Source organism: Limulus polyphemus, unplaced genomic scaffold, assembly GCF_000517525.1.
Source record: "Limulus polyphemus unplaced genomic scaffold, Limulus_polyphemus-2.1.2 Scaffold30, whole genome shotgun sequence".
In the NCBI taxonomy this organism is placed as follows: Eukaryota; Metazoa; Arthropoda; class Merostomata; order Xiphosura; family Limulidae; genus Limulus; species Limulus polyphemus.
Window position 1 is genome coordinate 518,374 of NW_013665640.1, and position 13,415 is coordinate 531,788.

At 32.3% G+C, this 13,415-nt stretch overlaps 1 protein-coding gene across 2 annotated transcripts in view; it reads left to right on the top strand.

The window, feature by feature from the left end:
• Window positions 1-1,652: 1,652 nt before the first annotated feature.
• LOC106459844 (60 kDa SS-A/Ro ribonucleoprotein-like) overlaps window positions 1,653-13,415 on the top strand; it is a 34,339-nt gene continuing 22,576 nt past the window's right edge. For both annotated transcript variants that reach the window (XR_002610656.1, XM_013919512.2), the window contains exons 1-2: window positions 1,653-1,736; window positions 11,184-11,708. Coding sequence is in view for 1 of the 2 variants with exons in the window: in XM_013919512.2 (XP_013774966.1) it covers window positions 11,210-11,708 (499 nt within the window). In the remaining variant the exon portion in view is untranslated. The remainder of the gene's footprint in view (window positions 1,737-11,183; window positions 11,709-13,415) is intronic.

A 13,415-nucleotide genomic window follows, 5' to 3' on the forward strand; every position in this document is an offset into this window, starting at 1 on the left:
TTTTATTAACATCAATCATGGTAGCATGCTTTTACAATCCTCATTTAATGCAAATAAATTTGGATAAAAATTTGCTCGAAAGCAACAAACCAATTCTGATGCATTATAGAGAAGAAAGATTTGTTGATATTTAAATAACAGATGAGAATATTATTTGAACAAATTAATATACTTTCATATCTCAAAAAGAAACGTCTTAAAAGCAAATACACACACACACACAACACTTTTCTTATAAAGCACTGAAGAGACATTTGAAGATGTGCTTAACCAATTTGAGATCAGTTTATTAACGGAGCAGTGATTTCAGCCATTACATAAATAGAGGACAGACATAAAACTATAGAAAGTGTGAAAGGTAAGTTTGGAATATTATGAGCTTTACGGGAGACAGCTGAAATGCCTAATGAATTGTTAAGCGAACGTTGCAATAACTTGCAAAACAACTTGAGCCCCAAACAAGAATAAGATCTCAATGGAGGGGATATTTTCTAAAAACGTTCAAGGATATGTAGTTTGCTTTCAAAGAAAATGACAGCATTTGAAACTCTCCTCTTTTTTGAGAATTTCTGTAACGCTTTCAGTAACAGTAGCTTTTTCAGAAAGGAGCTTTTCAGAGTAAAAGCTGATAGAAACATTCCTGCTGTCAACTATAGCTCAGGGTGATTTGTGATGTGGCCTCAAAAATACCGCAGACAATGATTTTGACTAAAGCAATTTACCATTTATGTATTTTGGTATTATATATTCCCCAGGTACCATTCATTTTATTTCGCGTGGACTCTTTAATAAGTGTACTTATATGTGTTGTGTTAATATACTTTTTAGTTTATGAAAATAACACAATCAGTATTTTCAGGAGGGTGGGGCAAAATATCCCCGTTAGGGCCCCTGATTGGCAACAAAACTAACCTGCCGGATTGGTGTCAACGACCTGATCAGGAAACTTGTAAAGTTACAGAAAATATCAGGAGAATAAATATTTTTAGCCGCGGCATAGCGGCTCATAGAATGGCTCTGAGTTTTTAAAGTAAAATATTTTAGCTCATAGCTCCATAATATCTTGACCGATTTGAGATCTAATTACAGTTTTGAACTCAGGATTGGTGTATTTGACCATACCCAAGGTCTCATGGATTAATTTACTCTAATCCTGCCTAAAATGATTTCAATTTGAGGGTAGGCTGGTGCAGATACTGATGAATAATAAAATCGAATTGGGTATGGCTAATAAAAAAGAAAAAAAAAAAGGTCTCTCAGATTAATTTACTCTAATCCTGCCAAAAATAATTTCAAATACCGCGGCTCTTGAGGATTCCGTCTTGTGTTTTAATGAGACAGCACAACTCAAAACGTCTCCACATTTTCAGCATAATCCGTGATATCATGTATTTCGTCTATAATATTTATAATTAAAAAAAAAAAACTGTCGCCCTCCTTTTTTATTTTCATGGTCCTTAAAAAGTGTGAAAGTGTTTTTAACTTTCCTGACTATTATTATAATTAACCTATGTTATGACGTCATGAAACTATGTAGCTGTTTTGAAACAAAAATAAAACTAATAGATTTAAGGCTATCAACATACCCATAAATTTATGAACAGCCTGGTGTTTTACTCCTTAAGACTAAACTAGTATTTAATAAAAAATTAATAAATCATTAGCAATGACGTCAGTGCATGCCATAGTTTGTAAGCCGTGTTACTATAAGGCCTACGCTTGAACATTTATATTTGGTATGTTTATGTTATTGTAATTTATCTGTAGCTTGATTTTATAATTGTTTTTAAGTTACATTCTATTCCATGATCTTGTTCATGTGCTATTCCATTAAGCTTTCTATGTTTAATTTTATATATATATATTTTTTTTTTACCGAAGTTAGAACTGTACAGAGTGCTGTGGTTCTGTTAATTATATGTTATTGTTACTCACGAGTCATATTTCATAATGTTCATAACCAATGTAATTAAGTTACTAACGTTAGTATTAATTAATTTAATGTTACTATCAGTATACATCGAGTTTTTGTTTACTTTTACTAGTCATGGTTCTTGCCCGAGTCTTACTGAATTTGTTAAGATTTTTGACTTAAATCTTTTTTTTTTGTTTTGAAATACATAACTTTGGGCGTTTTTTTTATTCTAGTAGTACTCAATAGTAGTAGTAATACTAATAGTAGTATTGGCTGTGGAGGTAATTTTAGTTTTAATTTTAAAACGTTATTTATTATTGCTATTAACTTGTAATAATGATAACTATGTTTCCAATTTCTGATGAAAGCCTGTGGCATAACTTTGCACCAAACTTGACAAGGAATTTTTTGATAACTTATCAGTTTATTACAACATTCAGTGCTATGTGGATTGACTTTTATTTTTAAGGTGTTGACACCCAGATGATGGGTGAAGTATTTAGGTCAAGTGTAAAACTAAACTTATATTTAAGTTCAAATAGTTCTTTGTTATTGTATTTGTAGGCTTTGGCAATCTTTGTAGTATTCCATCATATCATTTACCACAGAAGAGTTTGCCATTTAAGTATATCTTATTTTTGCAATGTATAAAAACTATAATAAATAATCTTAAGCACAGTTTGTGACAAAAATTCTTACCATGTAAAATTTGCTGAACAATTGTATGATTGTGTGTGTATACCACTTTCTTTATTGGCGTTGACAAATTAAACGTATAATAATAATAAAGTATTTATCACGTTTCCATAAAATACAGTGTAAAACTTAACTACAGAATAAGAAAGAATTTGTAAAATGAGTATGTGGATCTAGAAATAATAAGGAATGATATAGCTATTCTCTAAGGGTGTAAAAAGTATTAAAGTGTTTAATATAATAGTTTACATAATGAAAGATTGTTTCATTAAATATATGGAAAAAAGTATTTGTAGTGAGAAGTATGGATAGACTAGAATATGCTTGTCAGCTGGTAAAGTGCAGGAATGGTAGTTTGTGTGAGACACTTTAGTTTCTCATACTAAGGATCATTCTATTCAGATGTTTAGGGATAGAAATAAACATGTGGCTCTTTTAAGAGTGTTTCATGAGGCTAGATACAGGAATTGAACTACTTAGCAGGATCCAAGGTTTAAATTAAATGTTATCAGAGAGTTACTAGAGCAACAGGTTGGTTGGACCTATGAATAGCTAAGGGTGAATTATATTCTTAAAATGGACTCCACTTAAGCAAGTTAGGTACTAGGATGTTTGGGAAATTCTAAATATCTTAATTAAATACCGGGTAAATTGGCAAAGGAGCTTAGAAAATTAGGAATAAAGAAATTGATAGAAGATTCAGGGAAAAGAGGAACTTAGACAAGGATATTTAGAACATAACAATTTATTAGTAGTTTTAAAGATAAGTATCAGATTTAAAGATAAGCACAATAGACTCAAAAATAAGCTTAGGTACTATTCTAATATTAAAGATATTAGGAACAAAATAGATTAGTTCAGAGTTGTAGTTGAAATGGAAAACTGTGATATAACAGGGATTACTGAAACCTGATTACTTTTGGAAAATATTTATAATAGGTATTAATTTGAAATTCAAGGTTATAAGTTATTTAATAATGAAAACTTTTTTAAAGAGGGGGGGCTCTTTAAATATGAGATGAATTGTAGCCTGTTATGATTGAAGACAAAAACAGGTAGTTAAGATTTTGAAACTGTATGGATAACAATCAGGGGTTTCAAGGGCATAAAGTTTTTAATTGGCAGATGTTATAGGCCATCTGATCAGAGAAGAGGTCAGTGAGAAATTTTATAATGAGATAAAGGCTAATGTAAATGTTAATACTGATAGAGTAATTATGGGAGACCTTAGATACATTGATTAGGATTTTTAAATAGCATGAGATGATAAAGGTGGGATTTTTATACCAAATGTGGGAAAAATAAGAGATCCAACCAGGCAGAATGCCATTTTAGATTTACTGTTAACCAATGAGTATATGGTTGCAAGAGATGAAGTATGGGAACATTTGGGGAAGAATAATCATTTTGATAATTAGATAGATAATTATAGTATTTTGGCACTTGTGTATAAAGTTAAAATCATAAATAATATTCAATGTTAAACTGGTACACAATTAAATCTTTAATTGTGTACCAGTTTAATGTTGAATATTATTTATGATTTTAATTAGATAGATGTTTTACTTTTATGTTGAGACAAAAAAGAAATGAAAGTGTAGTTCCTAATTTTCAGAAGGCTAATTTTGAGGTCGTGAGGCAAGATGTAACATTAGTGAAATTGGAAAATGAGTTAAAATATGTTGTAGGGACAGGGTTGGGAAAATTATTAAACAAAATTGTTTTTAATTGAAGAGAACCATGTTCCTAAAATGAGAAAAAGGATAACAGAGTAGATCTAAATGGCCTACTAAAGAAAATCTATAATAAATGCCATAAGTTTAAGAAGCTTAAATTGACTGATTGGTTGGAAGATTTATAGGAGTATAGGGCAATTATGGATTTAGTTTAAAAAATTAAGAAATTCAAAATGGGTTATGAGAAACAACTCTGACAACATTAAAAATAATAGCAGGTACTTTTTGTAAGTATCGTTAAGGTAAACAAAATTTTAGAATACCAGGGCTTTTGCTTTAAAATCAGTTTGAAGTAACCAACAGTTAAGCTCCATAGTTTTGTTAAAATATTGTTTCAAATTAAAACTCATCCAAAATATGGAAAGACATTATTATACGTATTGTTAGGGATTTGTAAATATTTTTCCACAAACTCAAAAATTAAGCATGACAATAGTGGAATTTCTTTGAAGCATAACATAAATACTTTTCAATAACTGTACATCTGCTTTTTTTTATACAATGTTGTCTCTTATTGAGACATTTAATTTGTCAATTTGATATTTTGTAATAATTTTTTACTTTATAACTATGTGTAAATCTAATTAAATCCTTATATGAATTATTTTACTGCAGACTATATAATTGTATTGTGAATGTAAGTTAAAAAATGCTATAAAAACATGTCTTACCCACATCTATTGTATTGTACTTATTTGGGTACTCAAAGTATTTCTGAGATCTGAGGATACAATAAAATTCTAACAACACAACTTCATTGGAAAACTTCATTAAAAATAGTTACTAATAAAAGTGATCAAAATGTAATAAGTATTTTATGTAATCTTTTGTATGTATGTCCTTCCATTCTGAAAGCTGCATTTTCTCTGCACTATATTTGTAAAAAACTATCGGAATAACACAAAACACTGCAAAAAATAATGAGTGATCAAGTGGATTTAATACGATTCTGAGGAAAAGTATGTGTTGAAAACTATGAGATGGTTAAGGTTTTAAATTTTTGTTTCTTTTCTGTTTTTACAAGAGAAATTAACAACATTCAACAGAATTTTAAACTTTGTTTTATAAATGACTTAGCAAAGAATCTTTTATCAGACTTTCAAAAACTTCTCCCACAACTGATATAAAGCTAATAGACTTTTAATTACTGATACAATTTTTTTAATATCCTTGAAAAGAGGAGTAACAATAGCCAACTTACAATCTTATGGTGCCTACACAGTATTCAAGAACGTAGAAAAAGTAGTAGCAAGTGGCTCACATTCCCTATCCTCCCTCAAAACCCTTGGGTAAATATTATTTGGCTCAGTTTTATCATTCTTTTAAACTTTCCAATTCTTTTTAACAAGCTCAGAATTAATTTGATCATTTCAATGGATTTTGTTTCCATCTAGCAGCTTTTCAGGATGAGAAATGTTGCTTAAGTCTTCATTAATAAGAATTGAGAAATATAGAATGTAATAACCCAGCTATCTCATAATCATCACATATGAGCCTTCCTGTATCATCCCTCAAAGTTCATACTTTTATGCTAAAATTTTGCTTACCCTTAATGTATTTAAAGAAATCCTTACTATTAATGTTTACATTTTCAGTAATCTTTTTTTCATATAGTTGTTTTCAATTTAATAATTTCCCATTTGACCCACCCTTGATATTCTGTAATTCTCTAAATCTTTCATCATAACATTAAAATTAAACTTCTTCTTATCCATAAGATCCCCATCAGATGCAAAAAATGTCCGAGACAAATCTATAATGTCCTCTGAGTCCATGTCTATCATTTGGTTTTGGCTTAATTTCTTAGACTGAGCTCGAGTCACAGCAAACAAGGGAAACACATTGGGATTCTCCTCAACGACAATATCATCCTTAGATGAAACAGTGATCAGCTCGCTAACCATTTTAGGTTCGACAACAACTTTCCCCCAGCCAAATCGTTTCCCAACAATAATGATACACCTTTAATTGGCAGAGTAGGTCTTACTCCAACCACAATTGGTCCTGAAACTAGGTCTGATGCTAAATGAATGTTATGAAGAGGAACATTAACAAAGCCACCCTCAATACCCTGAGCAATAACAGACTCACCAGTGGTAGAATTTGATTCTAAAGGCAATACACCTTCTAACTATAATGATTGAGTCGCCCTAGTATCACGTAGAATACGTATGGGTATGGGATTGCTGGTGTCATTTGTCAAAAACACAGAACCAACAGACACAAAAGGTCTAAACTCCTCCCTGATTACATCAGCCTTTATATCAGTGGCCAAATTAACAACATCGGGTGATCTGATGAAACTACGTCCATATGTGGACACAAATGCACTGGTTGTTGCCTCCTTTTCTTTTCTTCTTCAAACACCAACAATTGGACATAACATGACCAGGTTTTTTACAAAAATAGCAGACAGGTCTTGATGGTTTTGATGAAATTTTAGCCTGACTGTATAAAGATTTTGGACTAGAGGAGCTGTATTTTTTTGAAGAATCCTCAACTTTAGTGGATCTAACCCGATACAGGTTTTTGTTGAGATGGTAGGAATTTCTTTTTATGAAAAGTAGTCTTATGTGTTAAAGTGTAGTCATCTGAAAGAGCAGCTGCTTACTGTAGTGTTTCAACTTTATTTTCATCTAAGTAAGTTTTGAGGTCTTCACGTGCCCAATGTTTAAATTCCTCAATTAGACATAATTGTCTAAGTTTGTCGAAACTGTTGCCAATATGCATAGAATTGCACCATCGATCAAAATAAACCTGTTTTTTTGTGGGCAAATTCCATATTTCCATATAAGTTTGATTATCTTGTTTGCAATAATCTCGAAACATTTGGCGAAAATCCTCGGGTACTATCTCATATGCTTTGAGAATAGCTGCTTTAACCTTATCATAATTCATACAGTCTTGTAGAGAGAGAGTGGCATAAGCTTCTTCTGCTTTACCAGTTAAAACACTTTGTAATAATAATGACAATCTTTTGGTGGGCCATTCCATGGTCTGGGCAACCTTCTCAAAATGTTGGAAATATTTATCAACTTCATTTTCATCAAATGATGGTACTTTAACATATTGATTAAGTTCAAGTTGTCATTTTGCCATGGTCAATCGTAGTTGAGTCTAATTTCTTTCTTGGCTTCGATTTGAGTTTGTTCTTTATCGGTTTCAAATAGAGCTTGCTTGTCCTTGAGACGTGTATTCTCTTTCAGCTTCAATGTGAGCTTGTTCTTGCTCTTTCTCAGCTTCAATATGAGATTATTCTTTCTCGGCTTCAATACGAGCTTGTTCAAGCTCTAACTTATCTTTATCATTCAACCTCGATTGGCTAGTGGGTACACAAGAGTATTCCTCTAATGCTTCCTCAGGCAACAAATCATCATTGACTAGTATTTTGATAATATGCTTTTTTAGTTCATTTTTTCTCATTAATCTTTTAACTTCTTTTTCTAAAATGATGGCAATTTTGAGCAATTCATTTTTGTTATATCTTTCCAGTTGTTTGAGGGAGGGTGATTCAAGAAAATCTTGATAATCAGACATGAAGAAATCTTGTTGGCACTGATAGATATAAATTGAATTATGATTTAAATTGTACTTTAGATTGAATTTTGTCTCTGATTCAGACAGATCTCGGACACGAGCCCCAATTTATTATGTTAAGCATTACAATTTCTAATAGCCTAAAACTGAGTTAAATTGTAATTTAGATTTAGTACTTAAATATTTGGCAATATATCTCAAATTTATGTTATTTGCCAAAAAGATTGATAAACAGTTTTTTTTTGTTTATTACAAATATGTTTTAATATACAGATAACAATGCAATTCACAATAACAGTTATTACAAATAGTTATTACAAACAATGATTTATATACAAACGTTTCACAAACGTACAAGCAATATAAAGTATTCTTTCTAGTCTGGAACTTCCTTGATGTCTTATCGAGGGTTGATGATGAGCGAGTTAATTTCGAGTTGACATAGGTATAATTCACTTAACAGGGAGCTAGCTAGCCCTGTAGTTCTCGCTGACCACACGATTACAAATCGAGTTTCCGCTGATGACATTAGGTAATGTTTTTGTAAAAGTACTAATGTCTGATGTGAATCCACTGAAGTTAAATGGTTTGTAATTTTCAAAATTTATAAACGTTCCTGATTAAATATCTGATAGGCACGTTGTGTTGGTTATATTTATAGGCATTCTCGAATTTTCAGCTTTACGTAATAATACTGATGCTGACTCTGTCGTTTACATACACACTTATATTGTTGATTCTTACACTCAAGAATCTTCTACAACTTTAGAGAATAGGTGGGAGTTTTGCAATACATGAGGTTTCTGTTCTAGGTCCCTTTACCCTTAGACATTAGACATATGATTCTGGGCCCATTCACAACAGGTCGATCTTCCTGCTTATCATGTGCCATTAGCTTATATCTTGATGATGGACCATGTCACTTAGCCAATCTACATTCTAACAATGGAGTGATCTCTACTCCTCAGGTTCTTCATGGGATTTGCACTTGGACAAGCCCTTTGATACATTTACCTCCCTTCACAGCTCTGGGCTTCCTCCCACTTGGTCCGTTATAACTTATCCTTTGCCTTCTATTTTTTCAGCCTGTTCTGGTTTCCTCATTTCCAATATTCCCATTCCCCCTATTTGTTTACTCCTTCTGGCCCTCATCTTTGCAGGCTACTTTCCTTCTTGAATGTTATTATTGGTGCCTCTTTGCCAAGCTCAGCCTTCATCTGCTGGCACTCAGACCTCCTTTTCTCTGCTTCTCACTCCTCACCTGCTATTACCACTGTTTGGATGTCTATCCTATAGTTGCTTCTTGCACCCTCTTATACTTGATTTCTTTATCCTGCTTCCTGATCTGAGCTTTCCTGCTTCAGTCTTTCACTGCTCAGGAGGTTGGCTGTACCTTCACATTTCCCTTCCTTCTGTCTCTTGCCTATTGGGTCATTTGGACCGACTCCAATGATCTGCAGGGTTGTTCAGTATGAATTTTTCATAGACATATTTTGTTCCATGGAATCATTTCCTTCTCCCTTTACTGGTTGGGTCTGTTACCTCCTCTATTTGGCATGTTTGTCTCAATTTGGGGATGCTCGCAGACTGACATTTCCTCCCATTCAGTTTTTAGCCTTTCTCCTTCTCTTCCATCTCTTTTTTGCTAGCCATAGGATGATACCATCCAGGCAGGCATATAAATGTTTTCCACACATTCATCTCTTTATCTCCTAATAGTTTTTGGCTTCCACAGGTCAACATTCTTCTATCATCCTACTGCCTTTGAGAATATTATGTATTGTTTCTCTTTCAGAGCCCCTTTTGCATTCATAGGATCCCATAGGTGGCTGGTGGTTTACTTATTTCCCAAAAGCTGCATCAAGCCAGGATAAAGGAAAGTGCTCATACCATCCACCATGGCTCCATGTGCTTATTATTTTTCTGGATGAGATACAGTCTTCCATGAGTGTGCCACTATGGAACCCTTGCCATTGAGTGTCGCACTCCATGGGCTTTTTTTGGGTGCTTTCTGAAAAGAGCTCATCTAGGTAAATCTTTGCACCAACCCTTCCATACTTCATCATGGAATTCTAGCTTAATTGTGTGAAGAGGGGTTGTATTTGTCTCAGAAGTTAACATTTTCCTTACCTGGAAATGTATTTCCAATACATACTCACCTCTTACAGGTATGTTCACTCACCTTTACCACTTCCACTACACCATTGTATTCCTTTCCTCATCAAAGAAGGAAGATTAATGAGTGCAAATGCATAGAGGGAACTAGTGTGCATGGTTATGTGTTGCCTTCCTATTGGTGGAGGGCTAGATCATCTTCATGTGATAGTGCAGTTCATGGTAGATCACATGAGATTAGGTAGGAATTGCCTCAAGGCTAGTGTCATGCAAATCTCTAAGGCAGACACACAGGAAGGATATATTAACTATGTGAAGAGGTGAGTGTCTATAAGAAATACATTTTCAGGTAAGGAAGACGTTAATCTTCATGTGCTGCTTTCAATTGTTTTAGCTACAGAAATATTAAAGTTATAGATATTTCTGAAGAAATGAAAACTGGAACTGAGGGGTATCCCAACCTTTAGCTGGTTTAATTTACAAATAACTTTGCACTATGTTATGCTGTTACTGATATTTCTGTAGCTTCATTTTTAACTCTTTCTTCAGGATATTGACATGTTGGAAAGAGCAAACAAAGACTGAATTCTGCATTTTTTATTTTTTATTAAACTTGAACTATGAAAATTAATTTTTTTATATAATTTACTTATTGTATATTAAAATATTGTTTAATAACTTGTGAATTACGTGACTGTTTAGGCTGTATGATAATGAAAGCTGATGAAATAAGTTTAAACACCTTGGTGACTTAAGTTTGGTAATTTTATATCAAAACTTGCCTATAGTGTTTTCTGTGTTGTTAAATTATGATGCCAAATGAATTATTATCTTTTTTAAGTAATATATTAAGGTATGAGCAATATATAAAAAATAAAGAATTAATTTTGTTTTAATTGCTTTTCGTTTTATGAACCTTCTGAATGGATTACATCAGTAACAGCATTAGGCAAATTTAAAATTGTAAATTATTATAAATGTGTGTTAATTATGGTATTAATTAAGCATGTAGGATATGAAAGTTTATTAGTCAGTTAAATATGCCCAGTGACATGAGGTGGTTTTAGTAACTTGTAAAACATTGATAATCATTCTTTTTTGCATCAAGGTTTTAAGTATAAATATCTACTGGAACATAATAGTGAACGTGCATGTGTTACAAGCTCCTGTTTTTTATTTTTTAGGTTTTTATACAGTTTGAAATTGGATTATGGCTGAAAACATACCTAATCTTGGTCACAGCAGGTTACTGCGGTTTCTATACATAGGGTCAGAAACAAATTGTTATATTCCAGGTGATAGAAAATTAACATTGGAAAATATACACTGCATTGATTCCAGTAGTCAAGAGGCAGCAGTAAAAGAAATCATAAGAGTAGCAAAAGAAGGCTCATCGGTGTATCCTGATGCACTGCCTTTTGCTCTTGCTGTTTGTTCACAATCCCAGAATATGAAAGTTAAACAAGCAGCCTATTCAGCATTGAAAGAAGCATGTCCAACTGCATCAGAGTTATTCAGTTTTGTTCATTTTGCCGAAGAGGTGAGCAAGCCAACCACAGGTTGGGGAAGAAGTCGCCGAACTGCTGTGGCTAACTGGTACAAAACAGATCCCAAGAGATTGGCAGCTTTGATAACTAGAGTTATGTCTCATCGTGGTTGGAGCCATAAAGATTTGTTTCGACTGGTACATTTAAAGACTGAAAATAAAGGTGAGTAGAATCAGAGTTTAGATTTAGTTTTGTTTAATTATTGCAATGATCTCATTCAAATTAACAAGGCTTCAACAAATAACTTTAATGACTGAAAGTTGTTCAGTTACCTATACTGGATAATTGATTACTAAGAATTAGGGTTTCTGATTATTGCTATTTTATATCATTCCACCTATCCAAGTAATTGAAATACTGCTCTTATGTTTCTTTGTTTGTTAACCATTTCCACACAGGTCAAAGGCCATGTTGTGATAACAAAACTCAAGTTTTAAATGATATTTTAAAGCTTTCTTTTGAAATAAAAGAATAAAAACTTGTATAATATGAAACTTTGAATTATAATATACTTGATAATATTCATTTCATTACAATATATCGACAGTAAAGTGATTTAATTAAATTTTGAATGTAACTCAGCATGTGCAGAATGGGTTTTAAAAATGGCATCATTATTGGGTTAAGGTTTACTGTCATTTTCATTTGTGCAAGCACTGTTCAGCTTTCACTTATGTTTCATTAAATTTTTTTTTATTCACCTAAGCAAACAGGATAAAGTTCTATGCTGGATTTGTTTTTATTTATAGTATTTTGATAGTCAAGTAGGAACTTGGATTTCACAGAGTCTAAGTTAGAGTTAACTTTATTGCATTATACTGTTTATTAAGAAGTGTTCATCACTTTTTCTACTCCTGCACCTTTTATTTTAAAACACACAATCAATTACCCTCTTGTTTATTGTGAAGATTATTAAACACTGTTTTTGCATGAATCTGTGTCATGTCTCATTCTTTGTGGCCTGTTTGTAACAACTCATTGAGAAGTATACGCTAAAGACCAGGGTCAGAGAATCTTCTGTTTTTAGCAGGTCTAATGTCTCTGTCCTGCTGGTTATCTGAGACATCGAGTGGTACCACAACATCTTTGTTCCTTAACTATTGTTGAAAGGACTAAGTATGCATACACAAATGTCACATTTCAGCAGTTGAATAAATTTGATATCTGAACAACACAGGTAATGTTTTCTTAGTTGAGATGTCATTCTTAAAGAGAAATTCATTGGAACTTTGGGAATACTTAAATTCATTATTTTCATTTTCACTTTACTTAATGATTAAGTATATTTTATTAGAAGTTTCAGCTTTTATAGTAAGGAAGATTATTTTTAGAACAGGTACGATGTTGTTTCGATCATCAGGTGATGATTCTCAAGTATACGTTTTACAGTTATAACGTGTGCATTTGAGAATTATTGCACCAGTGATTGAAACTTGTATTTGTTTTTAAAATAATTTTCCTTACTATAAAAGCTGTAACTTGTAATAAAATATACTTAAATTCTTTATTTTCCACTTGCCTATTGTAGATTAAAACAAAATAGCATTGTTCAATGCTTGTATACACTTACTTTGGAAAGTAATAAAAACTAATTTGGTCCTCACATCTATTCTAAGGGTGTTATAAAAACCCTGTGGCCTATGTTTTTCACTTGTACATATTTTTTATTTTCTTACATGTCCAAAATTTAATTTAAGTGACCCGTTTTTTAAAAATCAGTGGGAATTAGACAATTTCTAATGCATTTGATAATTTTCCAGCATTGAATGTGTTATCATATACTATTTGACAAATAGTTGTTACACAAGAGCTTAGTAGACACCTGATTATCCATTTAATCAAATATTAATAATGGTTGGAGATGGCTTG